At 43.3% G+C, this 22,426-nt stretch overlaps 1 protein-coding gene across 1 annotated transcript in view; it reads right to left on the bottom strand.

Moving 5' to 3' along the window:
* STX6 (syntaxin 6) overlaps positions 1-12,667 on the bottom strand; it is a 48,374-nt gene extending 35,707 nt beyond the window's left edge. Inside the window, exon 1 of the mRNA XM_081485828.1 lies at positions 12,374-12,667. Within this exon, the coding sequence (XP_081341954.1) occupies positions 12,374-12,408 (35 nt within the window). The 5' untranslated portion in view covers positions 12,409-12,667. The remainder of the gene's footprint in view (positions 1-12,373) is intronic.
* Between the last annotated feature and the right edge of the window lie 9,759 nt (positions 12,668-22,426).

Genomic DNA, 22,426 nt, shown 5'->3' with positions numbered 1-22,426 from the left:
ACCACTTGTAACACAGAGTTTGTTTCCAGTAAGCAACTGTCAAAAACAACAACACAGCCCACATCTTTGAAGAATGTATCTTTCAAGCAAAAACAGAGTAATCCAAGCTTTCAAAACTAGATTCTTCCATTCCTTAAAAAGAGTTGACATTGGCAGGACTAAACCAACCCAGTTTTTCTGTGGGTTTTTTTTTTTTCTTTTTGGCCATGTCATGAGGCATGTGGTATCTCAGTTCCCTGACCAGGGATTGAACCCTTGTCCCCTGTATTGGAAGTGAGGAGTCTTAACCACTGGACCACCAGGCAAGTCCCCCTGTTTGTTTGAAGCTAACCCAGCACTAACCCCTAGTCACTGCTGGTTAAGCCCCTACCATACAACATTCTGCCAAAGAACTGATGCTTTTAAATTGTGGTGTTGGAGAAAACCCTTTGAGTCCCTTGGACTGCAAGTAGATCAAACCTGTCAATCCTAAAGGAAACCAATCCTGAATATTCATTGGAAGGACTGATGATGAAGCTGAAGCTCCAATACTTTGGCCACCTGATGCAAAAAACTGATTCATTAGGAAAGACCCTGATGCTGGAAAAGACTGAAGGCAGGAGAAGGGAATGACAGAGGATGAGATGGTTGGATGGCATCACCGACTCAATGGACATGAGTTTGAGCAAGCTCTGGGAGATGGTGATGGACAGGGAAGCCTGGTGTGCTGCAGTCCATGGGGTCATAAAGAGTCAGACATAACTGAGGGACTGAATGACAATACAACATCCCAGTCTGTGCCACCATATGGAGAAAAGTTCACCTTCCCAGCCAACCCTTTGTTTGGGTTTCAGGCAATACATCCAGATGTCCATAAAATCATTTCTTAGCTGGATCTCACCAAATTTGTTGGTAAGATGGGAGAAAGAAGTGTTTCAGCCATTAGGGAGCTTCAGTTTCCCTGAACCTGTCATTCAGCTGGGCCAACAAACTGCAGGATAATCAGAGGTGCAGACTCCACTAGCGTTTTGATTCCTCCTTTCTTATCTGACCATGCTGAGAGGCTTGGAATTGGCATCTGTTCCAGTCACTCTGGTTGTGTAACAATGACGGCCAAAATCAGGGGCATCAAACAACCTTTTCTTACGTGCATGGATTCTGTGGGTCAGGAATTCGTGCCAGACACAGAAAGGATGGCTTGTCCCTGCTCCACACTGTCTGGAGCCTCAGCTGAAAGACTCCCTGGGCGGGGGGCCGTGGGAGGAGGCACTCCTCAGTAGCATCTCTGCGCTTGCATAGTCTCTCCATGTGAGCGCTCCAGCAGAGGGGCTGCAGTAGAGCTGGACTTGTGTCCCAAGTCACAAAGATGTGACTGGAAGCTGAACTGGGTGTCTTTTGTGACTTAATCCTCAGGAGTCAAGGCATTCTGCCTCATTCTGTCAGTCAAGGCAGTTACAAAGGTCTGCTGGGTTCAAAGAAAAGCAACAAGGATCCCAGCTTGATAGAAGAAAACCAGCTTCACAATTTAAGAAAAGCAAATGGGACAGGATAGATATTGGGCGGCCACCTTTGGAAAAACACCATAGGCTGCAACACCTATATCTGGAGCAGCACCCATCCTGTATGTATGAAACAGGGGTCCCTGTTTCACCAACGCATTGAGAGGCTAGTGAAGGCAGATGGTTTCCACTCTACTGATGAAACCTGAAAAACCTAGGCTGTGCGAGCCTCTGCAACCTTATCATTCTCCTACCCTGTACCCCATCAGCCTGTCCCACCACCAACCCCTCAGGGTAGGTGAGGAGGAGCTCTTTTTACTGCCTGACTTACAGGTTCAAACCATTTGTAAGGGGAACACACACACCTGCGACACTTGACCTTACTGCCATTTCCAAATTCAACTGCACTGTGATAGTATCTTTTGCAATAATTCTCCTAGAGGCAAAAAAAAAAAAAAAAAAGCCTTTAGATACCTACAGTTCTAGACAATTTTGACCTCAACCTGCTGCTGCTTCCACAACTCCCCTGGGATAGTACTACTGCCACCAATGACACTGCAGGTCCAAGTCACGGGTGACTTGGACTCGTCCTCATTTTCGGTGTACTTGACACCACAGCCTTTCTATTTTCTTGAAACTCTCACTTCCTTGTTTTTGTGATATTGTGCTATTTTCAGTTCAGTTCAGTCGCTCAGTCGTGTTCGACTCTTTGCGACCCCATGAATTGCAGCACGCCAGGTCTCCCTGTCTATTACCAACTCCCAGAATTTACCTAAACTCATGTCCATCGAGTTGGTGACGCCATCCAACCATCTCATTCTCTGTCGTCCCCTTCTCCTCCTGCCTTCAATCTTTCCCAGCATCAGGGTCTTTTCAAGTGAGTCAGTTCTTCGCATGAGGTGGCCAAAGTATTGGAGTTTCAGCTTCAACATCAGTCCTCCCAATGAACACCCAGGACTCATCTCCTTTAGGATGGACTGGTTGGATCTCCTTGCAGTCCAAGGACTCTCAAGAGTCTTCTCCAACACCACGGTTCAAAAGCATCAATTCTTTTAATTGTGCTATTTTAGTTTCTACTAATTTTTTCTCTTTCCTCTTCTTCCACCTGGTCCCAGTATTTCTCAGCACTACTTTTATAGATTCTAGGTGCTCATCAGGAGAAGGCAATGGCACCCCACTCCAGTACTCTTGCCTGGAAAATCCCATGAACGGAGGAGCCTGGAGGGCTGCAGTCCATGGGGTCACTGAGTCGGACACGACTGAGCGACTCCACTTTCAGCGACTCCACTTTCACTTTTCACTTTCATGCCCTGGAGAAGGAAATGGCAACCCACTCCAGTACTCTTGCCTGGAGAATCCCAGGGACGGGGGAGCCTGGTGGGCTGCCGTCTATGGGGTCGCACAGAGTCGGACACGACTGACGCGACTTAGCAGCAGCAGCAGCAGCAGGTGCTCATCAACACTGGTAGGTTCAAACGATCCCTTGAAGTTGATGACTCCCCAACTGCATTTCCAACCCTAACCAGTCACCCAGGACTAATTCCTATATTTTAGCTGTCTCCAGGACCATTCCATTCGCCTAAAATCAAGCTGGTTTTAGAAAAGGCAGAGGAACCAGAGATCAAATTGCCAATATCCGCTGGATCATCGAAAAAGCAAGAGAGTTCCAGAAAAACATCTATTTCTGCTTTATTGACTATGCCAAAGCCTTTGACTGTGTGGATCACAATAAACTGTGGAAAATTCTGAAGAAGATGGGAATACCAGATCATCTGACCTGTCTCTTGAGAAACCTGTATGCAGGTCAGGAAGCAACAGTTAGAACTGGACATGGAACAACAGACTGGTTCCAAATAGGAAAAGGAGTCCGTCAAGGCTGTATATTGTCACCCTGCTTATTTAACTTATATGCAGTGTACATCATGAGAAACGCTGGGCTGGAAGAAACACAAGCTGGAATCAAGATTGCCGGAAGAAATATCAATAACCTCAGATATGCGGATGACACCACCCTTATGGCAGAAAGTGAAGAACTAAAGAGCCTCTTGATGAAGGTGAAGGAGGAGAGTGAAAAAGTTGGCTTAAAGCTCAACGTTCAGAAAACTAAGATCATGGCATCTGGTCCCATCACTCCATGGGAAATAGATGGGGAAACAGTGGAAACAGTGTCAGACTTTACTTTTTTGGGCTCCAGAATCACTGCTGATGGTGACTGCAGCCATGAAATTAAAAGACGCTTACTACTTGGAAGGAAGGTTATGGCCAACCTAGATAGCATGTTTAAAAGCAGAGACATTACTTTGCCAACAAAAGTCCGTCTAGTCAAGGCTATGGTTTTTCCAGTGGTCGTGTATGGATGTGAGAGTTGGACGGTGAAGAAAGCTGAGCGCCGCAGAATTGATGCTTTTGAACTGTGGTGTTGGAGAAGACTCTTGAGAGTTTCTTGGACTGCAAGGAGATCCAATCAATCCATCCTAAAAGAGATCAATCCTGGGTGTTCATTGGAAGGTCTGATGTTGAAGCTGAAGCTCCAATACTTTGGCCACCTCATGCGAAGGGTTGACTCATTGGAAAAGACCCTAATGCTGGGTAGGATTGGGGGCGGGAGGAGAAGGGGACGACAGAGGATGAGATGGTTGGATGGCATCACCGACTCGATGAACATGGGTTTGGGTAAACTCTGGGAGTTGGTGATGGACAGGGAGGCCTGGCGTGCTGCAATTCATGGGGTCGCAGAGAGTCGGACACGACTGAGCGACTGAACTGAACTGAAAATCAAACTAATCATATCCTCCCTACAAAAAAGCAAGTATTCAAACAACAAAATAAAACAGAAAAAAAAACAACCTGCTTCCTTCTCTAACTTCCTCATTCTAGTTATTAGTGACACTATTTTCCAAGATTTGAAACTTGTCTAGACAAGCATCATCTTTGACTCTTCCTCTTACTTCTCACCTTGCACAACCTCTACTTAAGCTGCGTCACTGGATTTTAGATCTAGAAGGAACTTTCACAATAACCAGTCTGCATTCATTAAACAAATAAGAGAACAGGGGCTCAGACTTCTTGGTTTCTGGCCTCAAGTTCTTCTGACCCAGAGCACGAGGTGCCTTCCAGCAACAAGACTTTACAACCCCATCTTTGCAAAGCCACCTGACAAATCTATTTTCTTAGTGAATCAGAAGACCTGGGTTTGAGCCCTCAGAAGTTGTTTGACCACAGGCAAGTGGCATGGTAACAACTGTTAAAACTGCCTCCTCATTAAGAATTTACAAAAGCAAACAGATTAAATTTAAACTCCTCAACTGGGTATTCCATGCCTCCTCCTTCCCACAAAGGGGCCAGCTTTAATTTCCAACCTGATTTCTCACTGAAACAAAATCTGTTTCAGTTGGCAGCTCTTCTTGTCATCCTCCCTTTCCACATTCCTGGCTCTGGACTTTCGCTCACCGCTTCCCCGTCTGGAAGAGTCCTTACACCTCTGCAAATGAAAAGCAGACATTTCCTCCATGGCTCAGATTAAGGCCCTACTTGCTTCACGAAAGTGTCCCTGATCAACATTCCCTGGGGAGTCTTTTCAGTTTCCACAGCATCTCAGCTCCATTCCAAAATCTTACATGCAATCCATATCGTCTATCACCTGAACTGTTTCACACAGCTGCATAGTGTTCTCCAAACCAGATTATAATTCAGGAGCCAAATAGAGTATTAGGAATTCAATAAATGTATAACAAATGTCTGCAAAGTGATTTTTACAATGAAACATCTGATTGGGGACTTGCCTATGACTCCACACTCTCACTGCCAAGGGTGTGGGTTCCAGCCCTGGTTGGGGAACTAAAATCCCACAAACTGCGCAGCAAGGCAATAAAAAAAAAAAAAATCTGAAACATCTGATGGATTTTCAAAAAGTAGAAAATGAGACTTATATTCAATTTTACTGGATAACAGTACTCTGTAAATAAGGATAACTTTTCTCAACACTGTGAATAAAGTGCACAATGCTTGCCTTCAAGGAGCTCATAAAAGGTTCTACACAAAGACAAGAGACAGTTAGAGAATAATACAATGTAACATATATTGTTTTGCTCATCTGCTTACTTACACCATTATTTCAACAGGATCCATAGCCAAGAAAGTAGAAATAAAACTATCCTCCTTTAGGCACACAAAGCCTCCAAACCAGCAAAATATTAAAGGAACACAATATTTATGCCTTTTCCCTATAGGAGAGGCTCATCTGGTACAAAATATTCTCATATTCCACCACTCAATTTCTTAGTGGCTTATTTTGATTAGAAGCTGCAAACAAAAGAAGGGTAAAAACTACAGATCCCAAAATTCAAAACGGGATCACTCATTCAACAAACACTATGTAAGACCTTCCTGAACACAATGATGAAAAAACATGATTCAAATACGGTATGTTTCACCTAGCAAATTAGTCAAGGTTTCTTCAAATGAGAATCTCAGTACTGGCAAAGGATTAAGGAAAGTGGGTCCATCAAACTTTGGGGGGTGGAGTGGGGAGTAGAGCAGAGAGGAGTGTATCCTAGAAGGCAATTTGGTAACATGTATCAGAAACTTTGACAATGTGCTCGCCCACTGAATTAGCAATTCTGCTAGAGGAATAAAGGCTGTGGAAATAATCAGGAACAGCAATGAAGACCTGTGACAAGCAGGGCTCATCATTACAATAATTGTAATAATGAGAAATTTAGAAACATCATAAATGTCATCCCAGGTGATAAATTATATTACATTTATACAACAAAATACAAAGGCAGTCATTAAAAAGCCTCTCCACCAAAGGCATGCCAAGGATATAAAGATATACAGATGAAAAGATTGTAAGACAGTATGATCCCAATTTCTTCACGATTAATAATAACAAAAATACCAATTTATATGAAACCTGGCCTTTCCAATTACAAGTTTATGAACTTGGAAGTTTTTTTTTTTAACTAATTTTGTTCATTTGTAAAATGATAATAATAATAGTACTAGTACCCAGTTCATAAGGATTAAAAAAACAACCCCTGTCAGGTTCTCAGCACAGTGACTGATATATGATAAGAGATCAAAAACTGATGGGTAGTATTACATAAAACTATTAATAGAAACATAAAAAAGACACCAAAATTTTAACTATTTCTGGATGATGGCATTTCAAAGAATTTTTTTTTAATATTTATTTATGTGGCTGCACTGGGTTAGTTGCGGCACACAGGATCTTTAGTTTCAGCATTCAAACTCTTAGTTGCAACATGTGGGATCTAGTTCCCTGACTAGGGGTTGAACCCAGGCCCCCTGCATTGGGAGCTGTGGAGTCTTAGCCACTGGACCACCAGGGAAGTCCCTTCAATGAATTTTTAATCCTTTTTAAAAATACTTTTATTTCCTAAGTTTTCTAAAATGAGCATATATATTACTTTAAATGTTACTCCAAAATAAAATAAAAAACCAGTAAGACATGGTCTTTCCTCTTAGAAAGGGCAGACTCTTTGGAAGGAGACACATAAACAGACATTTAGAAGAGCATATTTAATGAGCACTTGATGTAGGCCCCAAACTGCGCCAGGACAACATACATGCCTTAACTCATTTAATCCTCATAACCGATAAAGCAGGCATTGTTAAGCCAATTTTGTACCTAAAGAAACAAGTTCAGAGAGGATAATTAACATGCCAAAAGTTACATCAAATAATGGATACAGGTGAGATTTCAACTTTAGATCAGCCTGATTTACAAAGTTCAGTTCCTTCACCAAATCTCACTGCCTCTGGAAGTCACATAAAAAGAAAAGTAACACCCAGAGCACGCATTTCCTTTCCCTTTGCACCTAGTTTTGTTTTTCTTACACAGTCTACCACCACCTGATATACTGTATATTTGTTCATTTGTTTACCATCCCTAGAATATACGCTTCATAAGGACAGGAATGTCGTTTGTTCACTGCTGGACCTTTCGCCCCTGGCAAATGAACAGAGAATAGACACTAAGTGTTTTAGAATGAAGGATTCTGGGTAGAGCTGTGACCTGATCATGTCTCCAAGGTCACACCTGGCAGCAGTGCAAATGAAGCTTGCTAAAGAAGCCGCTTATCAGAGTCCAGGTGGGAGAGGACAAGGTCATGAACGAGGGTGGAGGAACCAAAACCAGAGAGGAAGAAAAGATTCCAGAGATATCCAGGGGATGCGCTAACAGGACCTGACGACCAAGTGGACACAGGACTGATGTAGAGTGTGGAGTCAGGAGTGAACAGGGCTAAGAGGAGGAAGGCATTTTTAGGTAGGGGGAAGGAAATAAAAAAGAAGGGGCTTATCATTACAATAATTGTAATAATGAGAAATTTAGAAACATCATAAATGTCATCCGATACCGATCGGTATCGATACCAATCCCATAGCATGGGGGATGTCAAACAATTAGTAAAATACACAGAAGAACACTCGGGAGAGAGTTGGGTCAGAGTGACTAGGGTGCAGGATGTACGCAGAACCACTGACACAATGGCAATAATCAAGCTCACTCGATGGGAACACACATGAAGAGGGTCAACTAGTCAAACTACAAGTGAAGGGCCGGTCTGAGTTTATTCAGTAGGGCTAAGAGTTCCGGGAGCAAAAATACCACTGTGAATGTATGGGCCAGGCAGAGATACACCTGCCCAAAGAGCCCAGCTGCCCGACGGTGGTGGTTTTCTCCCATGTTCTGGTGTTCTGTTCTGAACAAGAAGACATCGACAGTATCAAAATCTCACAAAATGAACCTCAAACACTCAGACACCAATCGCTGAATATTTCAATTAAAACAGCTTTCTAACTGGTCTCCTTTCTAATCTTTCTTCACACTGATGCATCCAACACTACTACCAAATCAATATTCTTAGGACCCTAATTTCATGTCATTTCCCTGCTTTTCACACTGTTCATGGGGTTCTCAAGGCAAGAATACTGAAGTGGTTTGCCATTCCCTTCTCCAGTGGACCACGTTTTGTCAGAACTCACCACCATGACCCATCTGTCTTGGGTGGCCCTGCACAGCATGGCCAATAGTTTGAGTTTCAAAAAAGCTGAGCGCCAAAGAATTGATGCTTTTGAACTGTGGTGTTAGAGAAGACTCTTGAGATTCCCTTGGACTGCAAGAAGATCCAACCAGTCAACCTTAAAGGAAATCAGTCCTGAATATTCACTGGAAGGACTGATGCTGAAGGTGAAACTCCAATACTTTGGCCACCTGATGCGAAGAACTGACTCACTGGAAAAGACCCTGATGCTGGGAAAGATTGAAGGCAGGAGGAGAAGGGGATGACAGAGGATAAGATGGTTGGATGGCATCACCGACTCGATGGCCATGAGTTTGAGTAAGCTCTGGGAGATGGTGATGGATAGGGATGCCTGGCGTGCTGCAGTTCATGGGGTTCCAAAGGGTCAGACGCGACTGAACTGAACTGCCTGCTTTGAAAATCTCCAATGGCCTCAAGAAGAGGCTCTTCTTGATTTTATTCACCTGTACTGTGAAGTGTTAACAGTATGAGGAGAACTAGGCAGCTGAATGTTGAATCCTGGGTCTTCCACCTATTAGCTCTGTGACCCTCGGGAAGTAACTCAACCCCTCCATGGTAGCTCAGCTTCTCATCTGTTAAATGGGGCTAATACCCATACCACAGAACTCTTCTTACAAAGTGATAATTCTTATAAAGTGCTTACTGAGCATGCAACACCTGGCACAGGCGTTCAGTCCAATTATTATTATTACTTCTCCAAATAAATTTCCTACTCCACCTGGAATGCCCTCCTTGATTTCTAAACACATCATGCCCATCTGAGGGCCTTTGCTGGTAGTATTCTCATCCACGAACCACCATTCCTTACCAACCACAATCACAACCACCACCACCACCAAAGAGAACTTATTCAACATTTATGCTATATATTCAAAGTGGGGCTGGAAATACAGGAAAAACAAACAGTTCCAACCCTCAGAGCTCACAGTAATAATGACAGAGAGCCAGAGGAAGAGGTGCGATAATGTGTTACAGGTGTCAAGGAAGCACTTTCTGGAGGCAGTGGAGATGCTGACTCTGAATCCTGAAAGCTGAATGAGTGCATCCAGCAGAATAGATGCATATGAGGTCAGAGCACCCAGTCCCATAGTCAGAATCACCGTACTGAGTCTGGTGATCCTGGAGTTCTGCACTCTGGGCAGGTACAGTGAGCGAAGGCTAGAGGAAGGCTGCATCACAAGGCCAGAAGTCTTGAGACTTTCCTCCAGGCAACAGGCAGCCACTAAATGATGTTAAGTAGGGAACTCCTGCTTGGGTTCTAGAAGAGCTATACCTGTCCTGCCCAACATGGATGCCACATGTACTGCCGAACTATGCTAGTGTGATCGTGAGACTAAGTTTTAAATTTTAATTAATTTAAATTTAAAAACTGATACTCAATTCAGTCACCAAAAAATTTTTAAATATACTTGGAGCAATTTGGGTATGTGAATCTACTTTTTCAACTGTAAGTTTAATGAATTCTAAAAACAGATCAAGTGTCTCTGATGAAAATTCAGCATCCAAATTGAGATGTGCTGTAAGTGTAAAACACACACCAGATTTGAAGATAGTACAAAAAGGGTGAGAGGCTTCATTAATAATCTTTATAAGTATCACATGCTGAAATATTTTGACTATACCAGGTTATTTTCACTTTCACTGTGTCTACTAGGAAATGTAAAATGGCATGTGTGGCTCACACTGCATTCTGGAGAACACTTGTCCAACAAAACCAAGGCAGACGCAAGAGGAAAGAGACTGGAAGCAGGAAGGCCAATTAGAGACTCTTCTTGATGGGTACAGAAAAGACACACAGGACTGAATCATCTAAGTGATACCCATCTTCAAAACCCAATTCAAGACCTGCTACAACATCCAAAGCTTTTCCAATCGTAACCTTTCCTAATGGGATGCCTTTCTCTGAACTACTAAGGGACTTAATCATCTGTAGGATTTACTTCAGTACTTAATCATTTCCACCAATCATTTCTACTTAATTATTGGGTGACTTGTTTCTCAGATTAGACTATCAGCTCCTAAGCTAAGGGTCACAATTTAGGCTTCTTTCATTTTTCCACATCATGCAGCGAGTGTATATTCCAAAACTTTTAATAAACAGAGGTACATGGCTCCCCATATATTTCACCACATTATCTAGAGACACTCATGTAGCTAATTTTACTTTTCCATAGCAAAAGGTTTTGGTATCTTAAGGACATGAGCTAAAACAATGTAAAAGTCAAACAAGACTCCTGGCCAATGTTCCAATAAAGCAGTAATATCTAATCAGTGAGCAAGCCCTGGCAAACTGTACTATCAGGAAAAAAAGTCAAGATGGCAGAGCAATTTAGCATTTTCACAAATTCCATTTAAAAATGAAACAAAAAATTCTGATTATCTACAGCCTCCACTGCCAGACATAACCTTTGAAACCTAAGAATTAAGAACGTTTAAAGGAAAAACACATAGCTTTCACATTTAAAAATTAACCCCTAAGAAAAATCAATTCTTCTAATAACATTTTCCAGGTAGAGATCCATGTATTATTAATCATCTAAACTCAGATTTTCCCATCTAAAGTCAGGTGAAGGCAAAACTTTTTAGAATGTTAAAATATATATAAATGTATCTTACTGTATCATGGATAATAAAGTATTTCACCTAGAGTATCACTTAAATTTTCTTAGAAGAACCTTTAAAAAAAAAATTACATACACCCTCAAGCAACTGGTCAGCTTTTACCCCTACAGAAATAGAAACAGGAAGCTAGGAACTAGTTGAAAGCAAAGCGGTACTTTAGGGTGATTAGCACTGATCTCTCAGGAACTTTGCAGTTCTCAGATTTTTAACGTTTGTTTGACATTTAAAACAAAAGCTGACAAGTTGTAACAACAACAGGATCCATCTTCCCTGAATTTGTTTAATGGCTACAAAGCCTATATAACAGAGTGCCATTAAAGTTTCTGGGTATCTGCAAACAACTGAGCCATCAAAGATGGAGTCACGACAGCTCACAGGGAAAAATAAGTTTAAGGCTGTTCTAGTCTGAAAGGCAGAGGAAGAAATGGGGGAAACTTGTCAAACAGCCTGGATGAAATCAGGGAGTTAAAAAGCAAGCGCTCATTTCCTCTAGCACTGTGGGAAAAACCCGGTGTTAACAGAAAGCTAAGGAAAGTTTGGTTTGGCTGATTTCATTTTGTTTTCCTTCCAACATCATCACTGAGTTTGAACGGCTGCTTTCCTCCCCTCCCATTACTCAGTAAAAACTCCCCCACTGAATTGAGTCGTCTTCCGGAGCCAGGCGCCCCCGCCTCCAAGCCTGCTAACGTGCTCAGACGCCTCTGGGCATGTTGTGGTCTCACCAGTCTGCGGGGCCAGCGCTCCGAACTCAATGGACAATAGGAGCTCACCCCCGTCCACGCCAACTACAAAGCTCAGGAGGCTCATTTCCCTTTTCCTGCCCAGATGCTGTTTTTCCCCCTTCGAAGCAGGGCCCCGTGCTCCACTAGAGCCCCAGTTTGGTCTGGGACACCTAACCTCTCTTCCCACCTGCAGACCTCCTGAACCCCTCCTCCCGTCCAAATAAGTTGTAGGGCAGCGCACAGGCCAAAGGGGACCCCCTCCCCAGGGGCTTGATTGGAGGCATGAGTTTCAAAGTCCAGGTAGGACGGGAAAGGGATGTCTCTGGACACTTGATCACGGCCCTCCAGGCTAAGCCGTCCCCACTGTCCCCACACCAGCCTCTACTTGCCTCCCATCCCCCCTACAGCGAGGAGAGGCGGGGAGGTGCGGGCAGGCACCACGGCCACCGCCTCCTCCGGTGGAGCCCTCGGCAACACTCACCCTTTCACCACAAAGAAGGGGTCCTCCATGGACATGGCGTCCCGGCCCCCGGCCGCCTCACGTCTGCTCCGCGCACAGGGCGCCCGCGCCCTCCAAATCTCTCTCTGCCCACCCTACCCGCCTCGCGTAGCGGCCCGCGCCTCGGCCTGGGGGGGGTCCCGAAGCCTCTGGGAGCGCAGGGCGGGGTGCACCGGCCAGCCGCTGGTCCAGCACCCGATGGGCACTGTAGACCAAATCCAGACTCTGGAGCCGGCCCCGCGGCTGTCCCCTCCCCAGACTCCTCCCGGCGCGTCCGGCCGCCTGGCTCCGCCCCCGGGTTCCTCGGCCTCGGCCAATCACGAACGCCATCCGCCGCACCACTTCCGCACCCGTGCACACGTGACCACAGCCGGCCCCGCCCCTCGTTGGCGGGTCCTGGGCACCTTGTCACACGACCCTGGAGGCGGGGCTCTGGGGGCGATGGAGGAGGGCGAGTCTTCTCTCCACTTGCCCCTCAGGATTCAGGGGTCGGAGCTGCATGCTCTTTAGCAGGAAAGGCAGTCAGGTGTCCTAGGGATGCATTGGTATCTCCTTTGCACAATCCTTTCACCTTTCCTCTACTTTAGATACTTGATTTTGATAACATGTTGATTTAGAAATCCATCTCGTCCTCCACTTACAATAAAGCCTGCTCGTATACATTTTCTGACTATATTGCACAACTTTATATGGGTCTTACTATATCCAACAATGCGCTGAAGGCTGTATGTACATTATCTCAATAATCTTGGGGGGAAGGTATTATTATTACCATTTAGTAGATGAGAAAAGTTCAGAGAGGCTTCGAGATTTCCTGCGCTCATACAACCTGGACAGGGCAATCAGAGAATCTGTGCGCTTTCCACCAGACTGGGGTGTGTTTTCTTTTGCTGTGTGCCTTTCTCGAAGTGACCAGTAAGATAATTTTTTCATACAGCATGTGATGCTTCCCAGGAGAAAGAACTTTTGAGGGACAAAGGAGGGGCCAGATACGGCAACTTCTGAGCTAAATGGTTCAAAGCACTTCCAGAAAGCATTTTGGTCAGAACAGTTATCAAATTCATATGCTAGATATGCTATGGGGTTTGTGAACATTAATTACTGAGTATCTTTGAGCACTTCCTGTATGTCAGGCACTGTGCTAAGTGTTATCGCAGTTGCTCTCACGAGGTAATTACTGTTGTTATCCCCATTTTACAAATGAGAAATCTGAGACTCTTGCAGGTTAAGTGACTTGCTTAAAGTACCAGTCTTTTTGGAGATGGAAGAGTCCTTTGCACCAGACAAATCCTGTTTGAACCTGAGTTCTGTTATTCAGTCCCTCATCTATAAAGCATGAATAATAATATTTAGCTCGTGGATTGTTGTGAGGGTTAAATAAAAATGCATGGAAACCCCAAGGCCCCAAGGAAGTAAGGCAGTGAAGTCAAGGAAACTAGTCTGGAAGCTGCTGTGGTCATCCAGCCTGAAGGGCTGAGGACCAGAGCAGGACAGCTATGCTATGTTATGCTATGCTATGCTAAGTCGCTTCAGTCGTGTCCGACTCTGTGCGACCCCATAGACGGCAGCTCACCAGGCTCTGCCGTCCCTAGGATTCTCCAGGCAAGAATACTGGAGTGGGTTGCCATTTCTTTCTCCAGTGCATGAAAGGGAAAAGTGAAAGTGAAGTCGCTCAGTCGTGTCCGACTCTTAGCGACCCCATGGACTGTAGCCTACCAGGCTCCTCCATCCATGGGATTTTCCAGGCAAGAGTACTGGAGTGGGGTGCCATTGCCTTCTCCGGAACAGGACAGCAGCAATCGTAAATGGAGAGAAAGGAGATAATCTGATAGATGTTTCCAAGGAAAAACGAAACACCTAGACATGATGAGAGACTGAATGGGGTTAAGGGGGAGTGAAGGAAAAGTCAAACTCCAGGCTTCTCTGAGACCGTGGAGGAGCAGTGGAGGGAGGTCAGATGTAGGAAAAAAGAAGCTCTTGGAAGAGAACTATTTTGGTTCTGAACATATTGAGATGGGGAACTGAAAAGGGATCAATCATTTTACATTCATTCAACAAACACATGGAAATTGAAGAGAAGATGAGAATAAAGATTAAGAGCCATAGTTGCAGCCAGACTGTGCTCAGTCACTCATTCGTGTGTGACTCTTTGCAGCCCCAGGGACTGTAGCCCACCAGGCTTCTCTGCCCATGGAATTTTCCATGTAAAAATACTGGAGTGGGATGCCATTTCCTACTCCAGGGGATCTGCCCGACCTAGGGGTTGAACCCATGTTTCCTGCATCTCCTGCACTGGCAGGCGGATTCTTCAGCCCTGTTGCGACCTGGGCAGCAAGATTACCTGAGTTCAAATCCTAATTCTGCTATTGCCTGACTATTGTGTCTTGGGCAAGTTGCTTAGTCTCTCACTGTCCTCAACTAAGAAATGAACACCATAATAGCACCTTGCTCATAGAGGGTCATCAGGATCAAATGAATCAATGGTCTGAGAAGTGCTTAGAATAGTACTAGCACGTATTGTAGTCTTACTATGTGCTAGGCACTGAGGATACAGAAATGAACAAGCTTGGTCCTTGACTTCAAGGAATTCTCAGACTAGTAGGAGAGTAAGGCCAGTTACATAATGAAAGAAAGGCACATGTTGCCAGAGAAACCCGGAGACAAGCCACCAGTCTATTTGTGTGGGGGAGGGTGGGGAGGACTTCTAAACAATGGCTAGAGGCAGCCAGGAGACAGCAGGGCAGCCTTTGGAGGAGCCATGGCAGGGAGCATTGCTGGAACAAAAAGAATAGGATTGTGGCAGCAGGAGCTAAGGCTGGAAATGGGCAGGGCCAGTTTCTCGGGGCCCTTGATTGTGATGTTAAGAACTGTGAACATGCAGTTGAGGGAATTGACAGGATAATTCTGGCATTTGACGTAGGTGCAGCAGTGGTTGAAAGGTCAGCTGGGAAGTCATGGTCCAGAGAAGGGGTGAGGGTGTCCTGAGATAGGCTCACTGCAACTAGAATGGAGAGGGGGGGATATATTTGAGAAATACTTTAGAGGCAACATCCGGGGACTTGGTGAGTGAATGTTTCAGCGTTCAGCTTTTTCAGAGTTGATGAAAGAAGAAGGAGTGTTCTGGAGTTGGAAGTGGGTTGTTGTTAGTTCCAGTCACTGAGAAAAAGAACATAGGAGGACTAAATTTAGGGTGGACATAAATTAACTGCTAGCAGGTTGATTTTCCCAGGCTTCCCGGGTGGTACACTGGTAAGGAATCCACCTGCCAATGCAGGAGACACGAGAGATGTGGGTTTGATCCCTGGGTCAGGAAGACCCCCTGGAGTAGGAAACGGAAACCCACTCCAGTATTTTTGCCTGGAAAATTCCATGGACAGAGGAACCTGATGGGCTACAGTCCATGGGGCAGCAAAGACTCGGACACAACTGAGGGATAGAGCATGTATGTTGGTTTTCCCCACTAAACTGTCAACTCGTGGAGGGAGAGAGACTTTCAATGTTACTACCACCTCAGTGCCTGGCATAGCCTCTTATTATCTATTCCATGAAAGGGGTGTCTTTCTTTAATATGTCACCCTCTCTCAAACCAACCCAGACCTTGGCCTCTGCTGCCCCAGGGAAAGGGAAGTATAGCTAAAATGGAAGGAAAAATAAAGGAAGCTCTTTCTTTTCCCTCTTCTCTTCTTTTTTTCGTCTTTTCTTTTACTCTTCTATTCTTTAAAATTTAACAGGCCTCAGGTCCTAGTATAAACAAAAACATAATAACTCAGGAAGAATACTCAGCAAAAAGTCATCTCCTCTACCCACTCCCCACCCCCCCCACTACCTCCTGAAAAAGAAGAGTTAAAAATTCTTGTGGAGCAAAAAAATCAAAACAGTAGTTGCCTTTGGGTGGGGAGTATTGACTAGGAAAGGAAGCTTTCTGGGGGCTAGTGCTTTTCTGTATTTTGACAGGACTGTAGGTTACACAGGTATGTGAATTTGTCAGGACTTGCCAAGCTGTAGCACTTCGACTCTGTCCATTTTGCCGGAAAAGGCTAACATTCCAACTCTGAGATTTTGAGTGGTCAGCCAGGAAAACCTTGGGTCTCTGAGCAAGTCTCCAAAGTTAAGAGAGTGAGTGGTGGAGGATACTACTGGGATCCTGCAAGGCATCTTGTGCTGAAATAGGAAGTGCCAATGCAGAAAGAGGGCACAGGCCACCAGGTCACGAGTCCATGAGGATGAGCATCAGAAAGGATCAAATCACACCCTGTTGCTAAGAATGCCAGGATAAACCTGGGCCACTTCCATCTCCTTAAAAGCTGTGAGAGTCCCATGTCACTCCTACAGGGGGATCTCTTCCATTCTCAGATGGGAATGGTGTCTAAACTACTCCCTCACTAGGTCATTTTAAGGATCAATTGGGATGTTAAATGTGACTACACTTTGCAAAGTGTTTAAAATACTCTATGTCCCCCTAGGTCCTTTTAAAAATTAGTTTTGAAATTTTTAATTGTATTAAAATACACATAACATAAAATTTTCCATCTTAACCATTTTTAAGTACACTGCTCAGTAGTGTTTACAGTCACATTTTCAACCAACTTCCAGAAATTTTATTTGCAAAACTGAAACTCTGTACCCATTAAACATGTCCTTAAGTCTCTCCTCCCCCGTGCCTGACAACCACCATTCTATTTCCTACCTCTATGGATTTAACTTCTGTAGATACCTCATGTAAATGTTTGTCATACACTCATACAGTATTTGTCGTACATGTATCTCATACAGTATTTCTATCTTCATGATTGACTTTTTTCACCTAGCATAAGGTATTCAAGTTTCATTCATGTTGCAGCATGTGTCAGAATTTTCTTCCTTTTTGAGGCAGACATTTCATTGTATGCATAGATCACCTTTTGTTTATTCATTCATGTATCGATGGACACTTGGGTTGCTTCCACCTTCTGACAATTGTGAATAATGCTGCTTTGAACGTGGATGTACCAGTACGTAGTTGATATCCTGTTTTAAATTGTTTTGGGTGTATACTAAGAATTGGACTTGCTGGATCCCATAATCTTTTGAAGAACTTCCAGACTGTTTCCCATAGTGGCTGCACCATTTTACATTCCCACTAAGAGTGCACAAGAGTTTCAATTTATTCACATCCTTGCCAACACTTGTTATTTTGTTAATGTGTGGTTTTGTTTCTATAGTAGCCATCTTAATGGATTTGAAGTATGTCTCATTGTGGTTTTGATTTGCATTTCCCTAATAATTAGTGCTGTTGAACATCATTTCATGTAAACATTTCATTGTATAAAATTCCCAATCTTAATTTTTATTTTTTAAAATTTTCTAAATTTTTATTTTATATTGGAGTATAGTTGATTTACAATACTGTGTTAGTTTCAGGTGTACAGCAAAGTGAATCAGTTTTATATATATCTCTTCTTTTTCAGATCATTTTCCCATTTAGGTTATTACAGAATATTGAGCAGCATTCCTTTGCCAAACTTTAAATACATGTTTTTCTATATAAATAAACAAGTGGCTTATTGGCCATTTGTATGTCTCCTTTTGGAGCAGGGAACGGCAACCCCCTCCAGTATTCTTGCCTAGAAAATTCCATGGACAGAGCAGCCTGGAGGCCTACAGTCTATGGGGTCCTAAACAGTTGGACTCGAGAAAGAAATGGCAAACCACTCCAGTATTCTTGCCTGGAGAATCCCATGGACAGAGGAGCCTGGCAGCCTACAGTCTGTGGGGTCGCAAGAGTTGGACACAACTGAGCGACTAAGCACACGGCACATATCTTCTTTAGAGACATGTCTATTCAAGTCCTTTGCTCATTTAAATATTGTGTTTGTCTTTTGTTGTTGCATTCATCTTTTTGAAACAAGATCAAGTAAGGGAGAAAAGTGCTATATAGATGTTCAGTATTATACTCCTCATCTTTATCCCAATCTTTTAAAAGTCCAGAGATGCATGTGCTTGTTTTGGAACACTCCAGAAGACACTGGCAATTGTTGGCATCCATTGACCTGGCCTTGTCTACACTTCCCAGCACCAACCATAGGGAATATCCACATACTGGTCATGTTTTCTTTCCTTATTTATCTAACACAAGAAAGCGATTAACAATTTATGAAACATCCATTTGATGGTCACCAAAAATGTTGTTTAAAATTGCATAATGACATATATTGAAAATAGCAAGACAATATTATATTTATAATATGCCTTCAATTCTGCTCATTTTTATATAAAGGAACACTTCTACACATAAAAAAAAGAAAATGTACTTCAAGTTTGACCATTTTCTACAATGGAGTATATACTTGAATAAGCAGAAATATAAAAAGTAAAAAAAGAAAAAAAATTGAAGAAAGGTAAGTGAGAAAGCCAAATGACCACATATGCAAAAGTATAACAAAGGTTAGCAGTTTTAAATCCCTTTTAGAATAAGGCAGATTAAGAGTTGTATGAATGAATGGCTATTAGTGAGTTCGCAAAGTTAATTTATACTATTGAAATTCAATGACCTTTTAAAATTTATTTATTTATTTGTGGCTGTGCTGGGTCCTTGGTGCTGCATGGGCTTTTCTTTAGCTGCAGCGAGCGAGATCTACTTTCTAGTTGTGGTGCGTAGGCTTCTCATTGTGATGGCTTCTCTTGTGGAGTACAGGCTCTAGAGCTTGTGGGCTCAGTAGTCGTGGTTGCCCAGGCTCTAGAGCATAGAGTCAATAGTTGTGGTGTATGGGCTTAGCTGCTCCGAGGCGTGTAGCATCTTCCCAGCCCAGGGATCAAGCCTGCACCTCCTGCATTGGCAGGAGGATTCCTTACCACCGAGTCACCAGGGGAGCCCTGAACTTCCTGATAGAATAGTGAATTCAAACCATTGTTGAAAGGCAGGTATGACATTTCCCCTCTTCTATGAATTTGTTAGTGCACAGGGAAGGAAAAACCACAATCTCGCTTGGTAAACTAGTGAGTAACAACAATAGTTATAATGATTGCTAACCTTTACTTACTATGGACCAGACAGACATTGTGCTAAGTAATAGACATGTATACTCTTCAGAAGTGGCTCCAAAATTTCTGCATGGGGCAGGTTTAGAATGTAACTTCTTTGGACAACAGGGCTAGGAGACTTGAACTGACATTAGATGGCAGACCCAGTGTATTTTTGGAAATTATGGGTTATTTGGGACAGTAATTATGTGTGTGTGGTAATGATGCTCTAAAGTTCCAAGGGGGGCTTTCCAGGTGACACTAGTGGTGAAGAATCTGTCTGCCAATGCAGGAGATGAAAGAGATGTGTGTTCAATCCCTGGGTCAGGAAGATCCCCTGGAGGAGGAAATGGCAACCCACTCCAGTATTCTTGCCTGGAGAATCCCATGGACAGAGCAGCCTGGTGGGCTACAGTCCATAGTGTCACAAAGAATTGGACACAACTGAAGTGACTTAGCACACATGCACACATGCACCAAGCAGGAGACACAGGTTCAATCCCTCGGTCAGGAAGATCCCATGGAGAAGGAAATAGCAACCATTCCAGTACTGTTGCCTGGAAAATTCCATGGGCAGAGAAGCCTTCCAGGCTACAGTCCATGGGGTCACAAAAGAGTTGGACACAACTTACCAACTAAACAACAATAACTGAAGTCCCAAGAAGTGACAAATCACCTCTTGGTTCCATCACTGCTGATTTCATTGAATCCACACAACTCCATAAGGCAGATATTGTTATGACCCCCATATTCCACAAGAGAAACCTGAGGCTTGGAGAGGATGACAATTTGTCTAAGGTCTCGTAGGTAGAAAGTGACAGAGCCCCATTTGAAGATAAGTTTGTCTGACTCCTAAACCCGTGTTCTTTGCTATAGTACTTTACTGATCATTTGTACAAGGGCTAGCCTTGTCCCAGGAGAATGCAATGGCAACCCACTCCAGTACTCTTGCCTGGAAAATCCCATGGACAGAGGAGCCTGGTAGGCTGCAGTCCATGGGGTCGCTAAGACTCAGACACGACTGAACGACTTCACTTTCACTTTTCACTTTCCTGCATTGGAGAAGGAAATGGCAACCGACTCCAGTGTTCTTGCCTGGACGGACAGGGTAGCCTGGTGGGCTGCCATCTATGGGGTCGCACAGAGTCAGACGCGACTGAAGTGACTTAGCAGCAGAAGCAGCAGCAGCCTTGTCCCAAAATTGGTGAATGGATTTTACCTAACCACTGAAAATGGCTCAAATCAGATTTCACAGACATAACTCAGGCACATGCAGACACACATACACACCTCTGTTCAACTTCTTGAAACACTCCACAGGAAACTACTTATTGAATGGGATATAACACACTACAGTATATTGAAAACAGTCAGTTCAGTTCAGTTCAATAGCTCAGTTGTGTCCGACTCTTTGCAACCCCATGGACTGCAGCACGCCAGGCCTCCCTGTCACAATATATTTAATGAGTTAGACTTTTTTGCTAACCTAATAATCTGTCTTTTGGTTTTTGAGGATGACTTGTCCCATTGCAAATGGATAAGATTCTTCAGAAGGGCCTCAAGATATATATAATAAAACAGAGTTTAAAAACCAAAGACATAGATCCATAGTAAACAAGATAAACACAAACTACTCTGACAAATACAGCTTGAGATTCAAGGATTAGACAATTGCTCAGAGGTAGAGCTAGTTCCCAAGGGAAATGAATAGGACACTTCTCACTCCAATGCTTCCTAGCTTAGTCCGGCAGTCTTCACTTGTCCTTTAAGATACTGATCCTTATTAAATCCATTTACTTAAAAATTTTAAGACTATTAAGGCTATACCGTAAAAATGCATGTTGGTACTGGGAAATTGTTAAGTGAAAAATAAATTGCAAAATTATATTAGGATGTGAAACCCTGTTTTGGGAAAATGAATCCCCCAAAATGTGTTTGTATACATACATAGATAGTCACAGCAAAGCATTGAAAAGACATATACTAAAATGCTAACATTGACTTTCTCTGAAGAGTGATTTTTATCTTATTACTCTGATTTTTTATGTGCTTTCAAGTTTTCTGGATTGTATTTGTTAATTTGCACTTAGGATAAAATGACTTAAAAATGAAAGGTACAGTCACCGTACCTACCTTCCAATGTAAATGCTGCAGACTGCAGCACAGTATGCAGTTTCGTAACAAGATATGAACAGAAATTCAAAGAAAGAAAGAAATTCCCTGCTGTGGGACATCAGTGCTAGTGAGAGATCCCTGGGACTGTTGGGGGCTCTGAGAGTGAGTGGCACAGGAGTGCCCTACATTTGTTAAGTGAAGAATTAAGGGAAGGAAAAAGAAGGGAAAGAGGAAGGAAAGGAAGAAATACAAAGGTCCGAGAAGAGAAGGTGCTAGGAGATGCTGAGAGTGGTTAAATATCATTATTATTTCATTATTTGGCTTCTTTTTTTCTTTTGGGAGATGGAGGACATGTAGTTTTCTGTTGCTCCTAGAACAAATTACTACAAACTAAGTGCCCTAAAACAATACAGATTTATTCTCTTACAGTTTTGGAGGTCAGGTGTCCAAAAGTGGGTCTCGGGCTAAAATGAAAGTGATGGCAGGGTTGTGTTCCTTTTGTAGGCTCTAGGAGAGAATCTCTTCTTTGTCTTTCCAGTTCTAGAGACTGACTCAATTTTATAAAACCCTTGAGATTAGACCCACCAGATAATCCTGGATAATCTCCCCATCTCAAGATTTTAAAGTTAATCTTATCTGCTAGTCCCTTTTGCCATGCTAGGGGATATATTCACAGGTTCTAGAAATTAGAATATGGGTATCTTTGGGGTGAGGAAGGGGGTATTATTCAGCCTACCACATAAGGAAACTGGTATGTTCTACTATCTACCTCATACACTGTAAACATAACCTCATCTGAATCTTCAACAAGCCTTGTGAAATATATGCCAGGATTTGCTTTTAAAGTTGAGGAAACTGATGCCAGTAGGGAAGGATGGGGGGAAGGGATAGTTAGGGAGTTTGGGATGGACATGTATACAC

This window comes from Giraffa tippelskirchi, chromosome 5, assembly GCF_054371585.1.
Source record: "Giraffa tippelskirchi isolate mGirTip1 chromosome 5, T2T-mGirTip1v1.2.pri, whole genome shotgun sequence".
Classification (NCBI taxonomy): Eukaryota; Metazoa; Chordata; class Mammalia; order Artiodactyla; family Giraffidae; genus Giraffa; species Giraffa tippelskirchi.
Note: the sequence above shows the minus strand (reverse complement) of the source record. Positions and strands in the feature narration are given on the sequence as shown.